At 47.6% G+C, this 23,887-nt stretch overlaps 1 protein-coding gene across 3 annotated transcripts in view; it reads right to left on the bottom strand.

Annotated features, from left to right (window-relative positions):
- PHLDB2 (pleckstrin homology like domain family B member 2) overlaps positions 1–23,887 on the bottom strand; it is a 705,124-nt gene that overhangs the window by 142,101 nt on the left and 539,136 nt on the right. For all 3 annotated transcript variants that reach the window (XM_069637184.1, XM_069637185.1, XM_069637186.1), the window contains one exon: positions 1,693–1,783. In XM_069637184.1, the coding sequence (XP_069493285.1) occupies positions 1,693–1,783 (91 nt within the window). The remainder of the gene's footprint in view (positions 1–1,692; positions 1,784–23,887) is intronic.

The raw sequence follows: 23,887 nt of genomic DNA, 5'->3' as shown, positions 1-23,887 counted from the left end.
GAAAGTGAAGTTTGCCGGTTGCTAGTTTTGAAGGTCCGGGTGCATTGCAGGAGTCCCCCGACGTCCTCACTCTTGTCCCCATGACTGAGGCCCAGGAACAGCGAGACCTGCAGAGCTGCACAGGAACAGAAGTCATCTGCTGCATCTTTTCTTCATCTTTAAAGGTACTGTAAAAAGTCTGAGAGAACTTCCCTCTCACTGTAGAGTACCAGTAACGTCTACAACTCACAAGTCTAATCATCTAATGGCCCTACATTTGATTCTTCTTTTCATCAAAGACTCCTAAGAACTTGTGCAAAGACTTTTCCATTTACTTAACAGAAGTGCTTCATCCTATACAAGAGTTTTGCCCATTGACTTTGGCTTAGCCTATTTAACTGAATGACTCTTCTAGGAAAATCTAAAAGTACTTGCCTGCTTAAGAATATTTGTGGTCTCTTGTTGTTCTAATAATCTTTGCCTTTTACCAACTTTTAAGAGTATTCTAAATGGCAACAGTAAGATATTAATGTTCCAGCACCCTAGTTATTGAAGTCGCCTGTGGGTGTAGATTGTGTCTTTGGGCCATCCCAAAAGGGTCAATACTGATTCAGAAACAAAGAGTGTACAGTATTGAAGTGTATTTGTGTGTTCACTATTCTATTGCTCCCTTCTGAAGAAGGTTTTATAACTGACTGATAAATAAATTAATAATTGTTTATGCAAGAAACCTTGAGTGTAAGGGTTTATTTGAATACCTGTAACTGTAAATCTTTGTGTAACTCTAATACAGCTCACATTTTCTCCTCTTGCGATAAGCCTGGCTGCTCAACATGCTACCAAACCTGTGTAGTACAAGCTTATACCAAAGCTTGGGTTGCCTATACCTGTAGTCAGAGTTGTGTGTAGTGGTCCCAGAGGCACTGCATACACATTCTGCCTAACATGCATGGCAGAAGGCCCTGCAGAGTGGGAGAGCTCGGGCTACCACTTCTGCATAGAGAGACACCGTAGTACGGTAGTCACCCGTGCACACACATTTTGGAATGGCCTTTGCGTTCTCATCATAGCCTGATTCTGTGTGTTTTTTTAAAAAAAATATCCTGTCTCGCGTCATGCATGGTTATCTTTCCCACTTTAGATCTGAGATCCAATGAACAATTCATTTTGTGACTTGTGGTCCTGAGTTGGTCTCTGCTTTGCCATTTATGCCAGGGAGTCTGCTAGATAGAGGGGAGCATGTACTGTTTCATCAACGGTGGAAGGTATGACCTAGGACTGCTTTCCACATGCCAGTGCATTGTGGGGGACTCCAAGCAAACACCACAAAACCAGCCATGTCCTTGAATAGCTGGCCACAACTGTTGACCATCCAATGGCCATGGCAGATAGTGATTTCTGCTAGTTCGGTTTACTCTGTGGCAAATGTCACTGCCCGTCATGGCTGCTGTTTATGTGATAGTCCCAATGCCTAGGTCCTGGCATTACTTCTGCCGGACTGTACCAATGCCCTCTTTCCTTAATGTGTGGCAAGGTGTTGTACACTGAGCTCAAGATACCATGCATGGTTCAATTTCTCTATTGTCCATGCCTTTTACCAAAGGAATAAATATTGGCTCTGATTTACAGATGTTTAACTGCCGACATGTGGTATTTAATGCCTTGCTTCACATTAACATCATTAAACAAAAAATAAACAGCTGTATGTGGTACCCTTGATTCAAGTAATCGAGTCTTTTCAGCCTGGGCCTCTTTCAAAAGTCTCTCCATCTCTTCGATTCTGGCAACATTCGATGTGCTGGCACTAAAAGAAAACATAAACCTATTTTTAATTAAATAATCCAACTAGTGGGTTTTAGGTTTTTCACTAAGAGGCTTGATTTTGAAGTTAGTATATGAAGTAATTATTTCTCTTCAGAGCGTTACAGAGTTTGTGCAGGAAGCAACATGAAATGTGACACAGACATGTATTACTATTAATAGCAAGATATAGGTCTTCAAGATGCTAGCTAATTCTCTCTTGATGGAGAAGGCATTTGAAGACTAAACAAAGAAAGAGAAACTTAAGAAAAAGTAAAAGAAGTCACTGAAGAGAAGTCATTAAATGTAAGTTGCGAGCAGAACGAAGCTTAATTGAACATGTTTTAAACAATGTATAAATGAGCTGAATAACGGTAACTGAATAAGAGAACATGATTGGTGGCCGAGTGCTGATAAGATTTTTAAGAGCTGAGAAAAGGACACATTTTATGAACACATACAAAAAATTGAAACGACAAGAGTGAGCAAGAACAAAGAAGTGATGGGTAAAAGAGCGTGCAGAATCAAAGATCACATTGAAATCAGGGGCGAAGGAGAAGATGAGGCGAAGACACAGAAGGCGAAGCGAAGGCACAGGGTCAAAGAAAAACAGAATGTTTTAAGAGGAAAAAGATAACCTTTGTTTGTTTCAGTAGCAGTAGGATGGGGGGGCGCCCTGGGGGGACATCCAGGAGTTAATAACAAAGAGGAAAGCAGAAAGAAGTGCTCTAGGAGACTGAGCAAAGGAAGAGAAAGGTTTGCTGATCATTTTGCTTCACAGTGACTATAAGCCCATGAATAGAGAAGGTGGACACATTTTGTAAATATACAAGTCTCTTGTTCAAGCGGATTCAAAGATGACATTTTACGACAGACCTCAGTTTCTTAAACAGCATTGCTGCATCTTTTTGCGAGTTCTGGCAATGCTAATATTTTAAAGAGCGGCTGGCATACATTGGTATATACTCATTCTAAAGCAAGCACCGTGCCTGTTTTGTTATAGCATGAACACATTATTCTGATATGCAAAACTGCCAGTCATACCCATATGAAATCTTTCTTATTAAGCCATGTCGGTTAAAGATCCGAGTGCTGCTATGGCATCGGCACACTGCAGGCCTCATTTAATGATTCGAGTGAAAGCCTCACACCGCACCCGAAGGGGGAATAGTAGTGTCTTGACACCATGCCCACCACATCATACAACTGCACAGCACACATGAAAAATAAAATAAAAAACAACAACACGAATGTGTTTCCTCGCAAGATATTCTCTGAGGAGTCTTAGGAGAGAAATGAAATGGAACCGCATCCGTTTTATTTTCTACTGCTCCTTCCAGACAACTTTACATTTGGATAGCAGCGCACGGTGCTTTGCAGAACTGCGTCACAGTCTCCGACAATTTATCTGTCCTTATTCTGTGGGCTTGAATTGGGCTCGTGCCAAACAAACACTGGTTTCTTTGTTGTGGTCTCAGCAACTTCCAGGCAGTGAAAGGATTCATTTTGCTGAACCCGAATGTACTTACCAGGCGGAACAAAAGCCTGCATGAGCATGTGGTCCCATTGCAGAGCAGTACAATTGTGAGCATTACTTGTCATGTATCATGGACCAAAACGCATTATGCTGTGGTGACTTATTAACGCCCTGAGCTGTAACTGGATGACCCCTGAAGAAAGTGTGGGAATGGGGATTGCCAGAGCATCATCTTCTGCAGAAAACACATTGAATGACACAATGGGCCTCATTACGACCCTGGCGCTAAGTGAAAAACGATGGCGGTAAATGGTTACCGCCATTGTTTTCCGCCAGGTCCGATCATGACCCGTGACCGTTAACTACGATGCCATTAGCGGCATCGTAGTTAACGCTGGCGCTAACTGCGCTAAGGGTGCGCGCACGCGACCGCCCACACCGTACTTAGCGCCATGGCGGAAAGGTACGCAAATGCCGACTCAAGCGGACATGCACCTAACGCCATCACCCAGCCCGTTAAGTACCTTACCGCCATGGTGCAAATAACGCCATCGCGAACCAACCGTAAAGGGCCATGTTAAGTGAATGCAGCTGCCACAGGTGCACAGAAACAGCACAGGTGAAGGCAATACAGACTCAGGGAAGCACAAAAAGAGCACACCCCACCCCTTCCCACACCCAGTCACACTCCACAATGATGCCAATACGACTAGCAATGTTGGGGCTGGAGGACCTGATAGCAATGCATGTGCTACAACAGCAACAACAACAACAACAGGCAGCACAGAGGAGACGCAGGAGGAGAAGGAGGGCAAGGCAGGCCCAGCAAGCCCCACCAGCACAGCCAGTGCCACCACGCAGGCAGCCCCCAATCCCACGCATCAGAGCCAATCCATTCAACCTCACTGCTGAGCAGATCCACACCCTGTACCGTTTGGACCGGGACACCATCACCGCCATCGTAGACATGACACACAACGACATCGTCAGCATGATAGAAAGTCCAACCGCCATCCCCCCCCTACTGAAGGTAGTGTCTGTACTCCACTTCCTGGCCACAGGCACCTACCAGCACACAGTGGGGCACCTGCATGGCATTTCACAACCATTATTCTCACGAACACTCATCCAAGTGCTCGATGCCCTCCTCAAGCACACAGACGACCACATCTCATTACCACAGACTGCCCAGGAGATTGCAAACACCAAAGTGGGTTTCCATGCACTAGCCGGCATACCCGGTTGCATTGGTGCCATCGACTGCACCCATGTGGAATTGGTGGTTCCACGTGCCATGGAGGTACCGTACCGCAACCGGAAACAGTTCCACTCAATCAACGTGCAAATGGTCTGTGACTCCAACAAGATCATCACACATTGTTGTGCCCGATTCCCCGGATCAACCCATGATTCTATGGTCCTGAGGAACTCCACAATACCACGCTACATGGAGCGACATGCAGGCCCAAGATCCTGGCTACTCGGTGAGTCCAATGTCATGGAAGTGGGCAGGTGAATGACGTACCGATGCATACTCCACCTGGCAGAAAGGGGGGGGGATGATGCATACTCCACCTGGCAGAAAGGGGGGGGTGATGCATACTCCACCTGGCAGAAAGGGGGGGATGATGCATACTCCACCTGGCAGAAAGGGGGGGGGTGATGCATACTCCACCTGGCAGAAAGGGGGGGGTGATGCATACTCCACCTGGCAGAAAGGGGGGGGGGTGATGCATACTCCACCTGGCAGAAAGGGGGGGGGTGATGCATACTCCACCTGGCAGAAAGGGGGGGGGGATGATGCATACTCCACCTGGCAGAAAGGAGGGGGGGTGATGCATACTCCACCTGGCTGTGAGTAACACAGAGAACGGAGACAGCGGATGGGCACTCACAATGCACACAACCCCTCTGCATACATTGGGTGATGGCATGCAAAACAGGCCATGGGAGCCATGAGCATATACTGGTTGCATTGTGTGAATCAATCAGTGCATGTAGAAGTGAGCCAAAGTAACAGTTGGATGCGAGCCATGGTGGAACATCATGTTCCTGATCAGACAACATGACTGACACATACATTCTCGCCTACATACAGGTGATGCAGGCTATCCCCTGAAGAGGTGGCTCCTTACACCAGTCCGGAACCCGCAGAACCAGCACGAGGAGGACTTCAACCGTGCACATACACGTACTCGTGTGGTCATAGAGCAGACATTCGGCCTATTGAAGGCACGGTTCCGAAGCCTCAGCAGGTCTGGTGGCACACTCCTGTATGGCCATGAGAAGGTGGCAAAGATCGTCATGGCATGTGTCATGCTACACAATATGTGCGTCAGACGGAATGTGCCTCTGCCCCCTGACGCAGAACTGCAACCACCTGACGATGAGGATGAGGAGGGTGCAGATGGGGCGGCACCCCATGGAGGAGGCGATGCACAGGAGGGGCGTGCAATGCGCCAAAGTATCATCGACCACTGCTTCTAGCACACACGGCTGGTGTTTATCACATGGAGACTGCACTTGGGACACTGTGTGTCTCTGGGACATGCACACTGTGGACTGTACACCAATGAAGCACACATACGCAATGAAAATGTCCACACATTACTTTTTTTGAAAGAAAAAAGTGTATTGAAACTATGAAATGTCGTGTCACACCCCCTCCCACCTCCCCCCTGCACACCCCAACACACCCCCTCCCACCTCCCCCCTGCACACCCCAACACACCCCCTCCCACCTCCCCCCTGCACACCCCAACACACCCCCTCCCACCTCCCCCCTGCACACCCCAACACACCCCCTCCCACCTCCCCCCTGCACATCCCAACACACCCCCTCCCACCTCCCCCCTGCACACCCCAACACACCCCCTCCCACCTCCCCCCTGCACACCCCAACACACCCCCTCCCACCTCCCCCCTGCACACCCCAACACACCCCCTCCCACCTCCCCCCTGCACACCCCAACACACCCCCTCCCACCTCCCCCCTGCACATCCCAACACACCCCCTCCCACCTCCCCCTGCACACCCCAACACACCCCCTCCCACCTCCCCCCTGCACACCCCAACACACCCCCTCCCACCTCCCCCCTGCACACCCCAACACACCCCCTCCCACCTCCCCCCTGCACACCCCAACACACCCCCTCCCACCTCCCCCCTGCACACCCCAACACACCCCCTCTAGGTGTCAACAGATGCCTGTGACAGTGGCCACAGGCTGTTACAAGCCCCCTCTCCCGGCCCCCGGGGCACCCCTGGCTGTGGAGCGCAGGTTACGTCCAGAACGTCGCACGGGGCTGCTCTGTGCAGAACTGGCAGTGTAGGATGTCCCTGGCTGCCCCTGTGCATGCACATCCGGTAGGGTGTGGGTGTGCCCAGTGAGCGCACGACGCAAGGCGGCAAGTTCCGCACAGATGTCCCTGGACATGGCCTGCATGGCATCCCTCAGGGTGGCAGTGCTCTGTGCTAGTTCGGCCCTTAGGGTCTCCGTGGCCTGTTCAATGGCAGACCTAGCCCCCACACATTCCACGGCATGCTCATTCAGCATTGTGGACAGTTGATGCTGCCGTTCTGTGATGTCCTCGAGGGATTGCTGGCCCTGATGGCCCATGGCCGGTGCTGGTGGAGTGATGGAGGGGCTGCTCCCCTCCTGTGGAGTGTGGACAGGGCATGGGGTGGAAGGCCACTCCTCTACCTCTGTGTGTCCCTGTGTGTGATCCTCATGGGGGCTGGCGTCTGAGAAACAGGGGGAATGTAGTAGGTCAGTGGGGCTTCTGACCTCGTGCTCCATGTCTGAGTCTGAGCATGCAGCTGTTGCAGCTGTCTCACCGATGTTGCTGCTGGCCGCTGACCCCGTGCCTTCTGTGGCAGGCAATGTCGGTGGAGGTGGAGCAGCTGCTGCTGGCCTGCTGCCTACAGGGGTGCTTGCCGGTGGGACATCAGGTATGCTTGCAGTGGGACCTGCTTGTAGTGGGGTCTGCCTCACTGCAGCTGAGGTTGAGGGTGCAGGGACGTTATTGATGGCCTTCTTGGCTCTCTTCGGCGCAGGGGTGTCCTGGTCCTCTGGGTGTGAATCTGTGCCTGTGGTGGAGCAAAGGAGGGAGGGCGTTATTGATGGGTCTGCGGACTTTGGAATGACAATGATTGACATTATTCTGGTCAGTAGATGAGGCAGATTTCAGGCAGTGCCATGCAGGTTGTCTCCTATTAGTGTGGAATGTGGATGCAGGTATGCGGGTGCCAGCAGTGCATACAGGGTGGTGCTTGCATGTGGCTATGGGCACTGTTGATATGTGTTGCATTTACACTCTAGGGCAACCTTGTGCTACACATGATTGGACTGCAGTGACTATGGCATGTCTTGTTTGAGGCACCTACCTTCATCGCCTGATGTCGGAGCTCCCCTTTCCATCCCTCCGACGCCTTCAATGGATTCCATGCCAATCGTGGTAGCACAGATCTCCTCCCATGGTTGGAGTTTTAGAGGGGATTCCGACCCTCCACCGGTACCCAGGGCAAGATTGCGGTTTGCAGAGATGACGGCTCTGACCCGTATGCGTAGGTCATCCCAGCGCTTCCTGCACTGCTGTGGGGTGCGGGGTACGGTCCCCACCGCGCTGACGCGCTCAGCCACCAGGGCCCAGATGGCCTTCTTCTTCCCTATGGCTGTCCTGGTCATTTCCGGGGAGAAAACGACACCTGCGTTGTCTTGCAGGGTCTCCGTAAGCATGCAGAGTTCCTCCCGGCTGAATCTCTCCTGGCGCTGGCGGTCACATGCCTTTTTCACAGCTTTTGGCATTTTCGGGTACTTGGATGGGTGGGTGATAGGTTGGGACAGGTGTCAGGGTTGGGTCTGGTGTTGTTCGTTAGGATGGCAATGGATTGTGTTTTTAAAGATGGCCGACGGGCTGTTTCCCGTTCCGGCGCGATGACGCTATTTCCGGTTCTGCTTTTTACGGCCGCCGCAAATTGCGGTGGCGGCTACTTACGGTGGCCGCTACTTACGGTGGACGCTACTTACGGTGGCCGCTACTTACGGTGGCGGAAGTGCACCTTGCTCGCTTTACGATGCCGGTAGGGGCCTTTTCCGCCATGGCGTTAATTGCATTACCGCCATGGCGTAATGCTCGTGCGCGATGGGTCGTAATGTGGCGCTCTTTACGCCATCGGCCCATGGCGTAAACGCTCATTACGCCATGGCGGTAATGACGGACGATTACCGCCTGGGTCGTAATGAGGCCCAATATGAATAAAGTTGAATGACATTGACTTTACTGGTCCTACTGTTAAATGTATTTTTAGCCTGCTTGTTTAGCCCGCATGCTTACACTTCAATGAGCGTGTACAGTGTGCCTCATTCGATATTATGTGAATTATGGCGTGGTTAAAACATAGTGGAAAAATCGGTTCATGCAAGGCAAGGATACTGTGGGCCTCGTTATGGGGTTGCCGGAAAACCCGCCGGTAGGCGGCGGGTAACTGGAAATCCCATAATAGCCTTACCTCTGCCTAATATCCCGATGCCACCGGGATATTACAAGTCCCGGCGGCCTGGGAGTCAGGCGGCAGAAACTGTAAGTCCCTATTCCCCCGGAGTCCCGACTCCACGGGAATGGGGACACGGAAGCACTGGCACTGTTGCAAACGGTAACGGTGCTGCTGTGAAAACCATGCCTGCAGCGGCCGGTGCTCCCAGCAGGTCAGACCGCATCTGAAGCCTGCATTTGGGTATGAGTGGAATGCATGATGACATAGTGCTTAGTAGGTGCATGTACTTGCGTACTGAAGCGTGGTGTTTTGGTTTGAATGCCGGAATTAATTAGGTCAACTGGTGTAGCCGCTGGATCGAAGGGGGCGTCCTCTGTGGCAAAGTGTGCCCCAGAAACACTTAGTACTTGGACGGCTAGAAGATTTGTCATAGTTTATTGAGAATCCTAAGGTTTGGAGCGTCCGTACTGTTTCCGACATGATGTGTTGGGCCTTGGAGAGTGTTGACGCTCTCACACGCCAGCACCTAAGTACAGATAGACTTGGTGACCTTTTCTGCGAAGGCTTGCTGCAATGGGTGCTAGGCATTTGGTAAAGGTTTGTGGGGCTGACTTTAGGCCCAACGGCAGTACCTGGAACTGGTAATGGGCATTTGGACTAGGAATCGTAGGTACTTCCTGTGCTTGGGGTGGATTAGGATGTGGAAGAACGCATCCTGTAGGTCTAGGGACCCTAGGAAGTCGTGTTGTTGAATGGCCTTGATTACTTTCTGTAGCGTTACCATTTGGAACTTTTGCCTTTTGATACATTTGTTGAGCCTGCGCAGGTCAAGTATCGGACACCACTTGCCGTCCGATTTTCTTATTACAAAGTACCACCGTAAGTACACTCCCGGCCCTGTGTGCCATTTTGGTACCCTTTCGATTGCCCTTTTCTGTAGCATTTGCCTGACTTCTTGGAGTAGGACTTTTAGGTGTCCTTGCATGTGCGGGATGGGCGGTATTGTGCGGGATGGGCGGTATATTGGGGGGGTTGCCTTCTGAATTCTAGCAGGTGTCCGTAGGTGATTGCTTGCAGGACCCACCTGTCTGTAGTTATGCAGTGCCATTCATAACCATAATTGGGCACATTTTCCCCCACTCACCCTGTGTTTAGGGCATAGTCACGGCAACTGCTTCCCCTGTCTCCCCCTCTGTGGGTTTGTTGTTTGTTTGTGCCTCTGTGCTTGCCGAAAATCCTTTGATTTGTTGTAGCCCTGGAATGTATTTTTGTATCCCTGGGAGTAATATCTCCCCCTAGTGTATGACCAACTACCCCTATTAGAGGAGGTGGAGTTTCTTCTTGAGGCCCCTCTAAAGGGACAAAACGTTTTCCTACTTTGCAGGCTGGTAAGAGATCGGGCAGTATCAGTGTCAGTTTTTATCGCCTTCAGGGCGTCATCTAACCTCGGGCCAAACAGATCATCACCCTCAAAGGGCACGCCTATTACTTTGTGCTGTATGCCGTGTCCGAAATCCGTAAACAGTAATCAGCCCTGCCTTCTCATCACCCCTCATTTCTGATTTGTGTAAAACCGGTTTCAGCCAGATCTACTGCAATATCAATGCTGTGGTTGGCTGCTTCTTTTCCACTCCCTTAATATTGCCATTGGCTCTTTCGTTTTATCCTCTGGAAGGTTATCCAGCACAGAGGCAATTCTGTGCCACATTTTACGGTCGTAGCGTGACATTATCGCCAATGAGTTTGCTTCTTTCACTGTTGTTGCTCCATTTGTTATGACTTTCTTCCCGAACACAACCAATTTGCAGCCCTCGTTCTCTGGTGACACAGTGTGTTTTTTGCTTGCGAATGCGCTTTTCTACTTGACACGACAGATTCCGGCGTGGGTTTGAAAGTAAGGCATTTAGGTGTGGAGTCTGGTGCCTTAAACTTCTTTTCCCATCTGCCATTAACTGGCAGCTCTGTAAACGGATGCTTTAGGGTGCGTAACCCCATTTCCCGCAAGTGATCCAATATTGGAATGGATACCACTGACTTTCTCTTCTTACCCAAGTGGTCAAATAAGAAGCCTTCTTTTTTATCCTCTGTCGGGACCAGGCTAAATATTTGGCAGGCTTTAGAGATGGTGGTGTGAAAAGCTCCTATGTCATCCGGTGGTGACGGGTTGGGAGTAACTTCCTCTAGAACGTCCGCTGGGGTGTCAGTATCCCAATCGTTGTGCGTGGGGGAAGCCATTGTGGTAGAGTCGGTGTCTTGTGGGTTGTCCGTATCCGTATTGGGGAGTTTGCCTTCCTCCTGTTCCTTGTCCCTGATAAGGGGGTAAGGGTGGAGGCACTATTGCTGGCCTTGAAAGCACTATCAGCCTGGGCGGCCTTTGCTGCCCAGTATCTTTCCACTTAGACTTAGCTTTTTGGTGTTTTGGCAGGTCCCCACAGATCTGTGTGACAGCCTTGACCCTGTAGGTGACATTGCACGGTTGGGGGATCTGGACCTGGTTGGCGACGTCTGTCTGGACCTTGACGGTGACGTACGCATGGATTGTGGTCTTGACCCTGTAGAGGACCTGGTTAGTGATCTGAGTGGCGAGACTGGTCGACACTCTTCGGTTGGTTGCTGAGCATATTGCTGCTCTGGCTGGAAAGGCAGTAGCCTAGTCTGCAATCGTGACAGTACTGCGAGTAAGGACTAGAGGACTTCAAGCAACAGTAAAGCTTGTGGGTTTATAAGTGGTTGGGTTGGTTGACTCGTCAGTGTACTACCAAGCCCATGACCCGAAATCTGATCAGCACCCCGAGAGCAACTGGGTGCTGCGCTGATGTGGCCAGTTCTTGAGGCGTTATACCTTATTGACCCCGTGGCATAGGGGGAAGTCAAGGAGAGTGCAAGTGACTGCCTACTGACTCTTCTCAATCCGAAGACTGTGGGGATCGAGCCTGCTGGGCCGCCAAATCCGAATCAATCTCATGCTGTAGAATGTTTTATGGCATTACATCAGAGTAAATGATTGGCGAGACTGGTGAGGTGAATACCTGTATCTGTGTATCCTCTACCAGATTAGCCTCCTGCTGATGTGTGGGATGGCCTTCTGCATTCTTGGCTTGTTTTGTGTGCCTGTGGGGCAGCTTCGGCATCTTTGGTACGAGTCGGTCATTTTCCCCCCAGTCATTGTGTCCCCCCCACCCCCCAACTGCCTGGCTGACGCCGGGGCCGACAATGATACTGGTTCAGTCAAGGACTATTCCATTATACTGGATGACGATGTCTGGGAGGTTTTCTCCCCCGTCGCCGAGGTTGTCTGCTTGACTTTTGCCCTGGTCGACGGCTGACTTGGCGCACCCTTTGGTGCGGTTTTTCCATAGGATGAGGTTGTTGGTTTGATCTTTTCTTTTGCATTGGTTGAGTTTGCAGTAAATGATTGTGCTGTCATTGGGCTTGTGGACGAGGTATTCCTGGTCGAAGAGTGTGTGGTCGAGGGTCCTCTGCCAAGGGTGGTTTGGTCGACAAGCGTGCAATCGATGAGCTTGTGGACCAGGATTGGGGTGACGGGCCCGTGGGCACTGTCTTCGTGGTCGACGAGTGCAAGGTCGACGTGGCATGGGTGTATTTCCCTGATGACGAAGGCCTTGACAGGTTCTTTGCCAGATACTCTTGTCCCCTGAATGTCGATGATGATGCCCTCATATCCCCTGTACTTGTCATCAACGATTCATGGCTGTGACGACGCTTATGCCTTTTTGGAGGTCTTTCTTCAGATTTTTCCCTTTGTTTGGATGGGGACCTCTTCCCCCTAGGCACAGCCATACTTTTAGTGGACTCTGACTCTGAAGGTGGGTATCGCCCATCCTGGTGCCAACACACTAGTTGTCGGTGCCTATCTCAGTGGATTTTGTTACTAAATCCTCTACATATCTCACAATCCTCAGCTGAGTGGTTGGGACAAAGGCAATAAATGCACTTACTGTGCCTGTCACCTTTGATGAAATTCTTGAGGCTGCAGGTGTTGCAAGCCTTGAACAACAACCTTTTTTGCAGTGTCTTTATCAATTTCTTTCCAATCCTGAGACGTCTCCTATTACTGGAGAAAATAACGTGTAGAAAGTGGGTTTTCTTGAAACGACAGTAGGTTTTCTTGAAAGAAATGTATTTCTCTTGGGGAGAAAGATATCGAGCACACCTTCAAGCGTGACACGCGATTATAATATGAAGAATGGCTGGGGAGGAGGAGCTTGCTACTCAATGTCCCATTGGATGGGCCTAAAGCACCCATAACGAGGGTGGCAGCATGCAAAATGCACCTAACTTTTCTTTTAAAAAGTAATATCCAAAAGGTAATCAAGGATTTCCAGCTTGACACCTGGGAATATTCACAGCATGTGAAGCTATGAAAGAGCCAATGCTGGAGAAATACAATGAACAGGAGTGGAGATAAGGACGGGCTTGGAAGTACCCTGCAGGAAATGTTCTTAGTTTGTGTTAGGAGGATGTTTCAAAGTCGCTATCTGGGATAGGACTTGGAAAAGCCAACCTAGGCTTAGCAAGGTTTCTTACAACCCCAGTTGAGCAAGGCCACTCTCATAAGTAGTCATGGCCAAGAAGAAAGGCTGAACTAAGGAGGAAAGGGGGGACTGTTGTTTAGTACAGTTAACACATAAAAGACCCACACAGGTAAGTTATAAAAATAACAATATTTTATTTCAATACTACACTCAGGCATATTTTAGATATTCAAGGTAACTAAAAATACTGTAGGACATATATACAACTCACAGTTAGGTCACCCACAAGGGGTTTCACTCCACTTTAAATTACATTGGCATAAAACACAAACATTAAATACAATCTTTTAAAATAGGGAGCAAGTGATGTTATCGCACAGTAAAGCCGAACAACTTATTCTAACTTCGGAAGACAAGCCATAGTCTACCCCACGTCTCTGTAAGTGTTTTAGGCGCCCCAAAAGGTTCTTGAGGATGGAGGTGAGTAGCCAGGAGGGCACAATCAATTAGTGCAAGTACAGTACCAAAGTTTAGTGTAAAGAAAATGTAGCAATGCAATGATGAGAATTTAAGGGACTTAAGTCCAGTTCCAGTGAATTGAGGAGCAACAACCAGCCCTGAGGTTCTTCAAGAGGACCCCCAGAAGTACTGACCTGGACACCACTGTTGGGAAAGATTTCTCTTTGAGCAACTTTCCTTACATAGTTTCTTTGAACCCCCTTCCTTGTTGCTCTGCTTTTTAACCTTTTCTGATTTTTTGAAGGGAAGTAAAGACTTCAGCTTCACCTCGCTTGCCTTATGCCATTTTGTTATGGGAACTGATCAGTCATTCAGACTATCAGTAGTGGGCAACTATTTTTCTCTTTTGCATTCTGTGAGTTTTTAACATTGTACACAGCATCTTACAACACAGTGCAATAGGGATACTTTTGTATCACCCTAGCTTTTTACACTTTTTTTGGTTACTTTTATGTGTCTCTAAAGACAAGCTGGTGGCAGCGGATCCATTTTTACAGGGGTTGCATTATTTTTAATGTGTACATTCGCATTTACAGTGTATGGCTACTAAACACTGCTAGTGCTCTAAACTAGCTGTGCCACAAGATTTTTACTTGTTCTTTGGCCATATTGTAGTTTGGCCTTCTTTCTGCTTTGCCAGGTCAGGAAATCCCTTATAAGGTCATGCACTTGCCCGGGAAAGCTGCAGCTTTCGTGGTCTAGTGATGCCTTTTCATGTATGTGGCCCAGGAAGGGGGTGGAACTGTCTTGTCCCACTCAACATGCATGCTGCCAGAGAATCTAGGTGTGGGGCATGAGTGAAACCACTAGTTGTCCCTTATAGGACAACTACTGGCTGTTTGAATGGTGCAGATCCTTACCATTGGTGGGCTTGGACTTGCTTCCACAGGCTGGACCATGGATAAGAAGAGAACTCCTGCAACCATTTCTCCTGAAGTGGCCTGGCATCCCTTTCCCCGCCTGGCTTGGTGAAGCCCTGTTGGACTACCAGATCTCTGAAAGACCCTGAATGGTGCTTCAGCCCTTGGCCTAATAGGACCAACTAGCCTCAACGTCTTTTTGAGGATCCAGCCATTTTGAGCCTTTGGAAGTGTCCTTGGGCCACCCGGTGGACTGACCAGATTTCTCGTGGGTTACCTAGCCAGAAATGCCGCTGTTCCGTGGATGCACCAGGAACTTTGGTAGTCAACAGCTTATTTATTTTAATTGTTGCATTTATAGCAGCGTACAAAACCCTCAGGCATCTAGGCGCTAGTTACAGTAAGTGTGAAGTGACAGTAATATGCAAGACCACACATAAAGGTTACAACATGCGGGCAGAACCTGAGAGCATAGTTTGGCAAAGCCACACCTCATGGTACAGGGGGCTGCTGCAGTAGTACAGGGAAGCATAAAAGACAAGATTGGTGTAGGAGCATAGACTAGCAAAGACTCGCCTCGTGGTATGGGGGCTACATCAGGTATGCAGGAACAGGTAGTACCAAAGCAACACTTGTAAGGGCGCATAGTCTGGCAAAGCCTCGCCTCATGGTACGGTGGGGGCTACATCAGGTATGCGGGAACCGGTAGGTACAAAGCAACATTGGTAAGGGGGGCATAGTCTGGCAAAGCCTCACCCCATGGTGCGGGGGGCTACATCAGGTATGCAGGAACAGATAGGGTTACAGATATTTTATAGTTACAAGTGCAGTGCGAGGCTGAGCAGTCATGGTTGAGTAGGTCACTTGTGCCACAAGACACCTTCCCTTCCGAATTTCAGAGACCCCCCATCAAGGGATCCTGTCCTAGAGAAGCTTCTGAAACCACCTTCTTTGGATGCTGCGCTTCCATCTAATGTTCGTCGTATTTCTTTGCTCCCTTTTCTTTCTAAGTTACTGGATCCAGTTGTGTATACTCAAATTTCTTCCTTTTTTCAACTTCATTCCCTTCTACCCCCCTTGCAATCTGGTGTTCGTCCTGCTCACTCCAACGACTCTACTTTACTTCACGTCTCTAATTCTTTACTCTCTACCAGACACATTCAGCAATCTTCTATCCTTGCCCTTTTTGATCTTTCTGCCGCTTTCAACACTGTTGATCACTCTATCCTGCTCCCTTCTCGCATAACTGTAGGACTATCTGGGTCTCTGCTCAGATGGTTCAATTCTTATCTTTACAACCACAGTTACTCTGTTTCTTGGGCTGGTCAGTCTTCCTCATCTTATCCACTTCTCTATGGGGAACCTCAAGGTTCTGTTTTGGGTCCTCTTCTCTTTTCTTTATAGACTATTCCTTTATCTGATCGTATATCTTCATTTAATCTTTCTTGTCACGTCTATGCTGATGACTCACACAATTTCTTTTCTTTTTCCTCATTTTCTGCTTCACTTCATCACACAGTTCACTCTTGCCTGCTTGCTGTTAAGTTTTGGATGTCTTCATGGTTGCTTCATCTGAACGCCTTGTAAGGGTGCAGAAGGAGTAGATTGGCACACAGGTAGAATAATTGTTGGCATAAACATTTATTAGTAATGAAAATAAAGATAAAACCTAACTGCCAAACTCTAAGAGGGGGTTCCCTGCATCAACTAAAATATTAAGGGTTTCGTCAAGATGTCTGTGAATCTTGTTGCTCCTCCAGAGAGGACTTCACCCTCTCTTCCGTAGCCCTTCCTCTATATTTTGTATTAGTTCTGGGCAGTATTTGCTCTTCTTTGTCCGAGTATGAGCCAAGGATGTTTCTCTTGGGTAGTCCCTACTCATCCTCGTCTTTGTGGAAGTTAAATACTGGATTTTGCAGAGGTACATGGATGTCTGTGGTATGGAAGTGGGGGATTAGAAGGTGGGCCTCAAGGACTTAGGGGAGGTAAAGGAAGTGGGTGGAGAGTGGGGGATGTTGTACTGCATTCTCCCTAGATGGTCATCCTTGTCCCTAGTGGGGGAGTCTCTCCCTATGAGATCCTTCTACTGAGTACCGCCCCCAGGGAGACTGTCAGGTAGCGGCCTCACCTACCTGGCCTCATGGGAAGGGGCTCTCTCTCGGGGAGAAGTGATAACATCACAGGATTCGACACACCCTCCAAAACGGAGGTTCTCTTTGTTCCTTCTTCTCCATTCTCTGCTTCCCCTCCCTCTGGTCTTCTTTTTCCTCCATCACTTCTTTCTTTTTCTCCCTCTGTGGGAAATCCCTACTCACTCTGCATGTTTCCAACTTTACAACCTTCTGCGTGCCTACTCCTTTCTTTCTTTTCATGCCACCAAACTTCTCATTTATTCTCTTCTATTTTCTTGCTTTAACTATTGCTCATCTCTCTTATTAGGTCTTCCCAAATCTCACCCGACTCCTTTACATTCTGTTTTTAATTCTGCTATTTTTGTTCTTTTCCAGCTCACCTCTTATTCTTCTATTACTTCTTCTCTTCACTCTACCTCTTAACTTTCTTTTGCTCTTTACCTTATTTTTCATTTTCTCTGCTTTGTCTATAAAGCTCTTTATGGTCTGGCTCCTTCTTATCTTTGGTCTCTTGTTTCTTTCTACTCTCCTCCTCATTCTCAATCCCTATGTCTTCTTCTTGTTCCCAAACCTCCCTGTGCTTCTTCCTGATTTCGTTCCTTCTCACTTCTTGCACCGAAGCATTGGAATACTATTCCACTTTCTATCCATGCATCTTCTTCCTTTCACATCTTTCGTTCAACTAAAAGCCCATCTTCTACTTTGTCTTTCTCATAAATTAGTCTTGACTGTGGATCATTCTGCATAATTTTATCGTACCGTTGTTTCAAATAATTTTGTAAAGCGCTTTGGCTAATGCACAAATAAATAAAATACAATACAAATATAATACACGACTGGACGGACAACTCTCGTCCCCTGTGTGCAGAGACCGTCACTGGAACTCTCCTTCTCCCAACCTGTGAAGTGTCCTGAAGAGGCCTGCATCAGTGTTTCTTGCATTTCTTCATCGCCAGCGGTTGCATCTCGCATCTTTACCCGACTGGAAGAATTCTTGTACCTGCAGTCCCCGGGGCACCTCTCCCTGGAACCAATGGGTGGAAAATCATATCTACAGTGACCCCCAGACGTTCCACCAAGTCACCTCGGAAAATCTGTGACAGCGGAGTAAGTAAATGCAGTGCATCTGTCCACCCTATCCTCCCTAGGATAAAATTGAGAGTAAGTCCCTTTGTCTCCTAAACCTTACATTTCGCTGCCTTTTGGGCATCAAACCTGGGTAGCAACTACTGAAATATAAATTAACTTTTACTTACTTTAGTAAAATTGTTGAAGGGTATTTTAATCCAGCAAATTAGAATTTACCGTTAGAGAATCTATTATGGGGGAATCATTGTGGCTCCTGTGGCTTTTGGGCACAAGGCCCCATTCTTCTTAGGGTTTGGACTGTTTAAGTTAGGGAACTCACTTGTGATCTAGTTCCATAATTGACTGCATTTGATGTACTTACCTGCTTGCTGAATAAGTTATTTTAATGCATATATGAACCTATGGTGAATGTATACATTTATATTATATAAGTATTAAGCGATGATATTACCTCTTAGTTTAATTTTTTAGTGTGTGTAGAAGGCCTAGACTAATTAACTGTATTTTTAAACTTACCTGTCTATATTTAATTATTGTGTATTATATTTTGTGGACTGATTAAAGGCCCCTGACTCCACCCTCACTCTCCTGAGAATAGCCTTGCATGCTCTTCATTGCTACCTTGATTGGGTTTTGGCTAACCTGTCAGAGTTCCCTGTTTGCTATAACTGGGGTGGCCTCCACAAATCTTGTCCACCAGGCCAGATTATAGACATCCATCTTAACCATCACCACCCTATATCAGTTCTGGATAGCGCTAAGGCAAGCAGGACTTTGCACCCAATATAAAAGCAAGATGCCCACAATGAGTTCCAGCCATGTGGCCAGTCAGAAGTCCTGGCAATGGTGGATGCTTAGTTTTGGGCCTTGCAGGGCAAATGCAGCAGTGCAAGCTCCAGCGACGAAAAACAGATGCCAACCCTCGAGTAGGAGAGGTTACTGGTTGGTCCCACACTTCGCAGGGGTCTTCCCTGTCAAGTAGAAGGTCAAGGTAGGTGATGCAGTGGTTGTTAATGGGCCAGTACTGATCACTGCAGCAGCCCGCCGGCGTACCTTGGCCATCTTCTTCTTCGGATCTCTTCAGTTTCAGTGGTCGACTTGGTTCCTGGATCCAGCTCGTCTCCTTATAATCAGAAAAGGAGCTGGGGTGAACCCAGCCCTCCAATAAGGATACTCTGCAACATTAAAACCTGGAGGTGGCTGTCCAATTGGACACAGTCAGCCTCCAAGAATCTTCGAGCAGCTTCCAAGCTCCTGGAGGAGTGTGGATTGAGAGCAGACACCCCCACCCAACTTCCTGCCAGCACACACAATCAAAGGAGAGCCTTTGTGATTTCTCTGCAAGAAACCCACCAAGGTGCATGATGGATGAGAGCCCTTCCCCATGTAGAAAACAAGAAGGATGGCTACAAAGGACATAACAGCTTGAATCGGGTTTAAAAGAGTAAGGGGCGCCATATTGAGTATACGGTCCCCTTCAGTGTATTATCAGGGCTGCAGCATTAGCCTTTGGTGATGCACTCGGAAAAAAGTGTAAAAAGTAACCACTGCCACCAACCTGTTCAGAGAATGCCTGGAACGTAGCAAACCTACTATTTAGAAAGAAGTTAAGGGGATCCCTGGCAGCACACCACATATGACGAGGGCGCTGCCATAGAAAAGCAAGTGGTAAGACTAAGGGGGCATAATCCCCCACCCCCACTGTGTCCTTGTGAGGAGTCCTGTGGTCCCAGAAGAAAAGAGTATGCAAGCGGTGGGTGAGATAAAAAGGTCTCACTTACCTCTCGAGTCAGAACAAAAACGCAAAAGTCCAGCAGTAGTGCTGGGAGGCTAAGACAGAGAGGGTAAGATTTGCCGAAAGAAAATCTCCCTAACAATTTGGGAGATAAATGGGTGCAGTCTTTAATTAACAATACGATTTAAGTGGGAGGGTCTTTCAAAAACCGTTGGCCATAAACTTGTTTACAACTCTTTAAGTAACAAATTCAATGTAAAATGACCAACAAATGTGCTTGAAAGTCCTGCTTTTTAGAACTCTGTGAACAGTCTAAGGTGTTTATTTCATTTCAATGTCCTGGCAGCAATAATCAAACACAAACCCCCTGCAGGTAGCTCGTGCTTGTTACTGCTGTTAGGGCAGAGAATTCAAACACACACACGTTCATAAGACGGCACAGTCCTATGAATATTACGCTAATACAGCAAACAAGCCCTTTTCAACATAATTAAAGACATTCTTCTGAAAAGGGCTTGTTTGCTTTATTAGTATAGCATGCATAAGACTGTGCAGTCCTGTTTGTTCCGTCAACCAGGCCATGATTGCCTTGCTCTTTGAAAGGGACTTGCTTGGTCCAGTGATAAACAGTAAGCCCTTTCAGCCATGCAACCTAGGTTTGAGCCCCAGCCTACATATTTCTCTGGTGCATCAAATTTTTTTTCCAAAGGGAATTAGATTAAGTCAGAGGCTGAGCTGCAGGTTAAGGCCGTTAATTAAGGCAAGATCGGAGCGAGGCTTAGATTTGCATCAGTGCTCCATCATTATTTAGCTGACCATATGTTAGCGATTTACAATTTTACGGCAATCCCTGCATGTTGTATGTCTGTGAGATTTCGGGGGGATGGGAATCCAGATCTCTTACAAAAGGTATGAGAACTATTTTTTTTGGCACAGTTATTCTCTGTTTCACCTTTCACATTAGTTTATTTGACTCATATGGAGACTGTCTACCCTCCAGCCAATTCTATTCTGGCAGCCGCATATCCTATGGACAGAGTATTAAGGCACCTTAATGAGAACCTTCGTTAAGAAACTGCTGCCCTTAACATGCTACTACAAAATAGGTTGGTTTGCCCATGTCAGATTGCAACTTTATACATTGGATACATTGGATAGTAGAGAGTGTTTTTCTAATCCGGAAGGCTTAAATAAAATTACCCAAAAAAGGTTAAAATGCAAATTGCTGTATCTCTGTGGCCAGACTAGGGAAGATACCATGATACAGAGGACTCAAGTTAGACTGTATGTACATCTTACACCCACAGAAAGGGCTGCTGGTTATCTGTCATTGGTTATGAATCACCGACATAGGATTGTAGAGGAGCAGCTGAATGTCTCTGCAGGAAGTCCCGCCCCCATCCTGCCTATATGTTGGAAGCTAGAGGTTCTGACATGCACAACGCCAGTGATGGTGCCAATTCCACAGAAAGACTTTGAGAAAAGGTATCCATTGAAAAAACCCTATATGATGTACACGTGTAGAGATGACAATCTCTTGGAGGAGATCCCAGAAGGAATATGAAGACAGGAGGAAAGGAGGCAGGTGACGTCACAAGAAATGAGCGTGACACACTGAGAAGAATGGTCAAAGAAGAAGATGCAGAGACCTTATAGAATCTGATGACGAAGTAAAGAATCGAGTAAACATTCATATGCAGAATGAAGATTGCACGTGTGAGGAGCACTGCAGAAAATGCAAGCTGCTTTATAACTGTACAGATGCAGCAACACTAGTAGACTAAGTGTTCTTAAAGGCTGGCTATACGTAGTGAATAGACTGCAGGCGGTGCCGCCATTATATTGCATTCTGGACATCAGTGTCACATATTTAGTAAGGTCAGACCCGTGAAGAAAGAAGGATTGGAGGGCTGTGTCGCAGCAAGAAAACATTTGAAGATCGAGGAAAGGCCTGCCTGGCCTGGTGTCAAAGGATGGAGCATCCAAGAACCGGCTATCTACCCTTGAAAAACAGTGAACTTGAGAAGCTGAATCAGCCCTTGTTACGGTGCAAGAAAGAACACCATGAGTGCCAAGTTTATTAATTCAAGACAATTAAATGCTGCGAAAACAGACCGAAATACGGTCTCCTGTCACGTGAGTCAAGGATGGAAATAGGATTTAGGCGTACAGACCTGGACTGCGATAAGAGTGTGCCTATACTCCCTTTTATTGTCAGGAGCAATGATACTTTGCAATGACAAGTTCAAAGACAATCTGAATGGCAGAAGGCATGACTAATGAGGGATGTTGGGCAAATTCGGTGGGGAGACACAGTCAAGTTCACCTGCTGGCACCTGGGGTACCAGCTTAGGTGTAGCTAGTGAGCTGAATGTTCCAGAAGGGTACAAGCATGCCAGCCAATTATAGAAGGTCATATAACGAAGGGCCTTATAGTTTGATAGCCAATGGTGTACCATGTATCTAATAACTAATGAAGATGACTTAGACTTGAGGTGGGCCTAATTTGTCCACCTGACTGTAGAGACCCAATCACAACGCGATCCCTTAAAGAAAGTATACTTAGATGCTCCCCTTAAGCCAATCACAACTCCCGTAGGTTTTCTTAGTTTGCCACATAGTATGACATCATGTATGATGAATTTTTAGTACTTAAGTGTGTTTTTTATGCAAAATGATTGAGAGCACGATCAAACGTCTGTTGATGTCCGTTGTAACTCCCTGATTTAGATAATTGAAAATAAAACAGTCGGAGGAGACATTTTGCCAGCTTCCTGAGTCAGTCTGGTTATTTGGTGTAAGAGTTATTCTGCATCCCCATCCTTGTATGACGTGTTACTGATTTAAAAGGGCCCCCATGGGTTCAGGATCCTTCTCACCAAGGCTGGGTTTAATGTATTACTTTTGAAGGAAGTGAGATATAAATGGTGGCAGGACTAAACAACAATTCCTTCCATTTATGTGGGACAAGGGAGAGATTGACCCATTTTGTTACGTTCTGCCCCCTACATGTAGATATCATGAAGGGTCGGTCAATGGAGATATTAAAAGAATGTGGCTAGAAGTCATTCAAACTGGCACTTATGTTTTCATTGGCAGGTGTAGGTGTTTTTGTATTGTATTGCATTTTGTTCGACATTTATATAGCACCCTTTCCCCATTTGTATGGCCTCAATGCTCTTTGTGGTTGGAAAGCCCTCGGGGACCGAAGTCATGTATGGGAGATTCTAAGAGTTATCTTTAGGATGTGCATGTGCATTTTGCCAGGTTATGACTTAGGTGGGCTGGCTAGACTCCAGTAAGCAGCCCAGAGGTCAGCCACGTGGGCATGTGCTGTTGGTGGTTTAGGATGCAGTGCTAGTGCCGGAGACACAATGTATACTCAGCTAGATTGACATTTTCCGTAGGTTGTTGCTGTATACTAATGTGAGTGGTGTTGACACACCTATGCTGCTAGACCGGATTTGCATCACCATAGCTGCATTCTCAAGTGCATGGATGGGTGGCTTGTGTCCATGCTTTCCTGATTTGCAACACGATTGGCCTGTCTCGCCAGCTGAGGGCTACCTAGATTGAGAGTGTGAGCAGTGGGGGGGAGCACAGGGGAGTGATTTACGATTGTCTGGGGTGAGCAGGAGTCTGAGTTTATCATGGTGTGCCGCTGCGAACGCTGCCGGCATCAGTGGAGGTTTGTGGGGCTAGGTGTGTTGTCAGGTATGTGGCAGTGCTTTTGTGTGCATCGCAGAATAGAGTGCGAGGAGATTTCAAGATGAGGAAGGAAAGAGCCAGGTTTTGAGGGCCTTTCTGGATGCCAGGTGATTGTCAAAGTTGCATGTCCCCATTTGTAGGCGTTTCTCCCTCTATCCAGGTATCGCAAACCTAGGTGTGTCTGCATCTACTGTTATGTCCCCATTTTAGGCATTTATCCCTCTATACAGGTATCCCAAACCTAGGTTTGTCTGCATTAACTGTAGCGTCCCTATTTTGGGTGTTTCTCCATCTATCCGGGTATCCCGATTGTAGGTGGGTCTGCATCTACTGTTGCGTCTGTAAAGACTGGTAGGGGGTGTCTGTACTTCTGCTCTCTATATGGTAGAGGACAGGCACAGAAGACCCCAGCCAAGATTCTCTATTACGGTAGCAAAGGACGAGCAATCAAGGCCTAGCTTCTCAGGAGGTGATGCAGGCTGCTTCTTAAGTACAGTGTAGTCCCCGAACCCCCACAAAGGAATGTCCACACATTGTATTACTGAAAACACAGTCTTTATATAATTAATATTCAAAGGTATGTACACGATCACAA

The sequence above is a fragment of the Ambystoma mexicanum genome, chromosome 7p, assembly GCF_040938575.1.
Source record: "Ambystoma mexicanum isolate Mex_15411 chromosome 7p, UKY_AmexF1_1, whole genome shotgun sequence".
In the NCBI taxonomy this organism is placed as follows: Eukaryota; Metazoa; Chordata; class Amphibia; order Caudata; family Ambystomatidae; genus Ambystoma; species Ambystoma mexicanum.
This window is presented reverse-complemented; position numbering and strand designations above follow the sequence as displayed.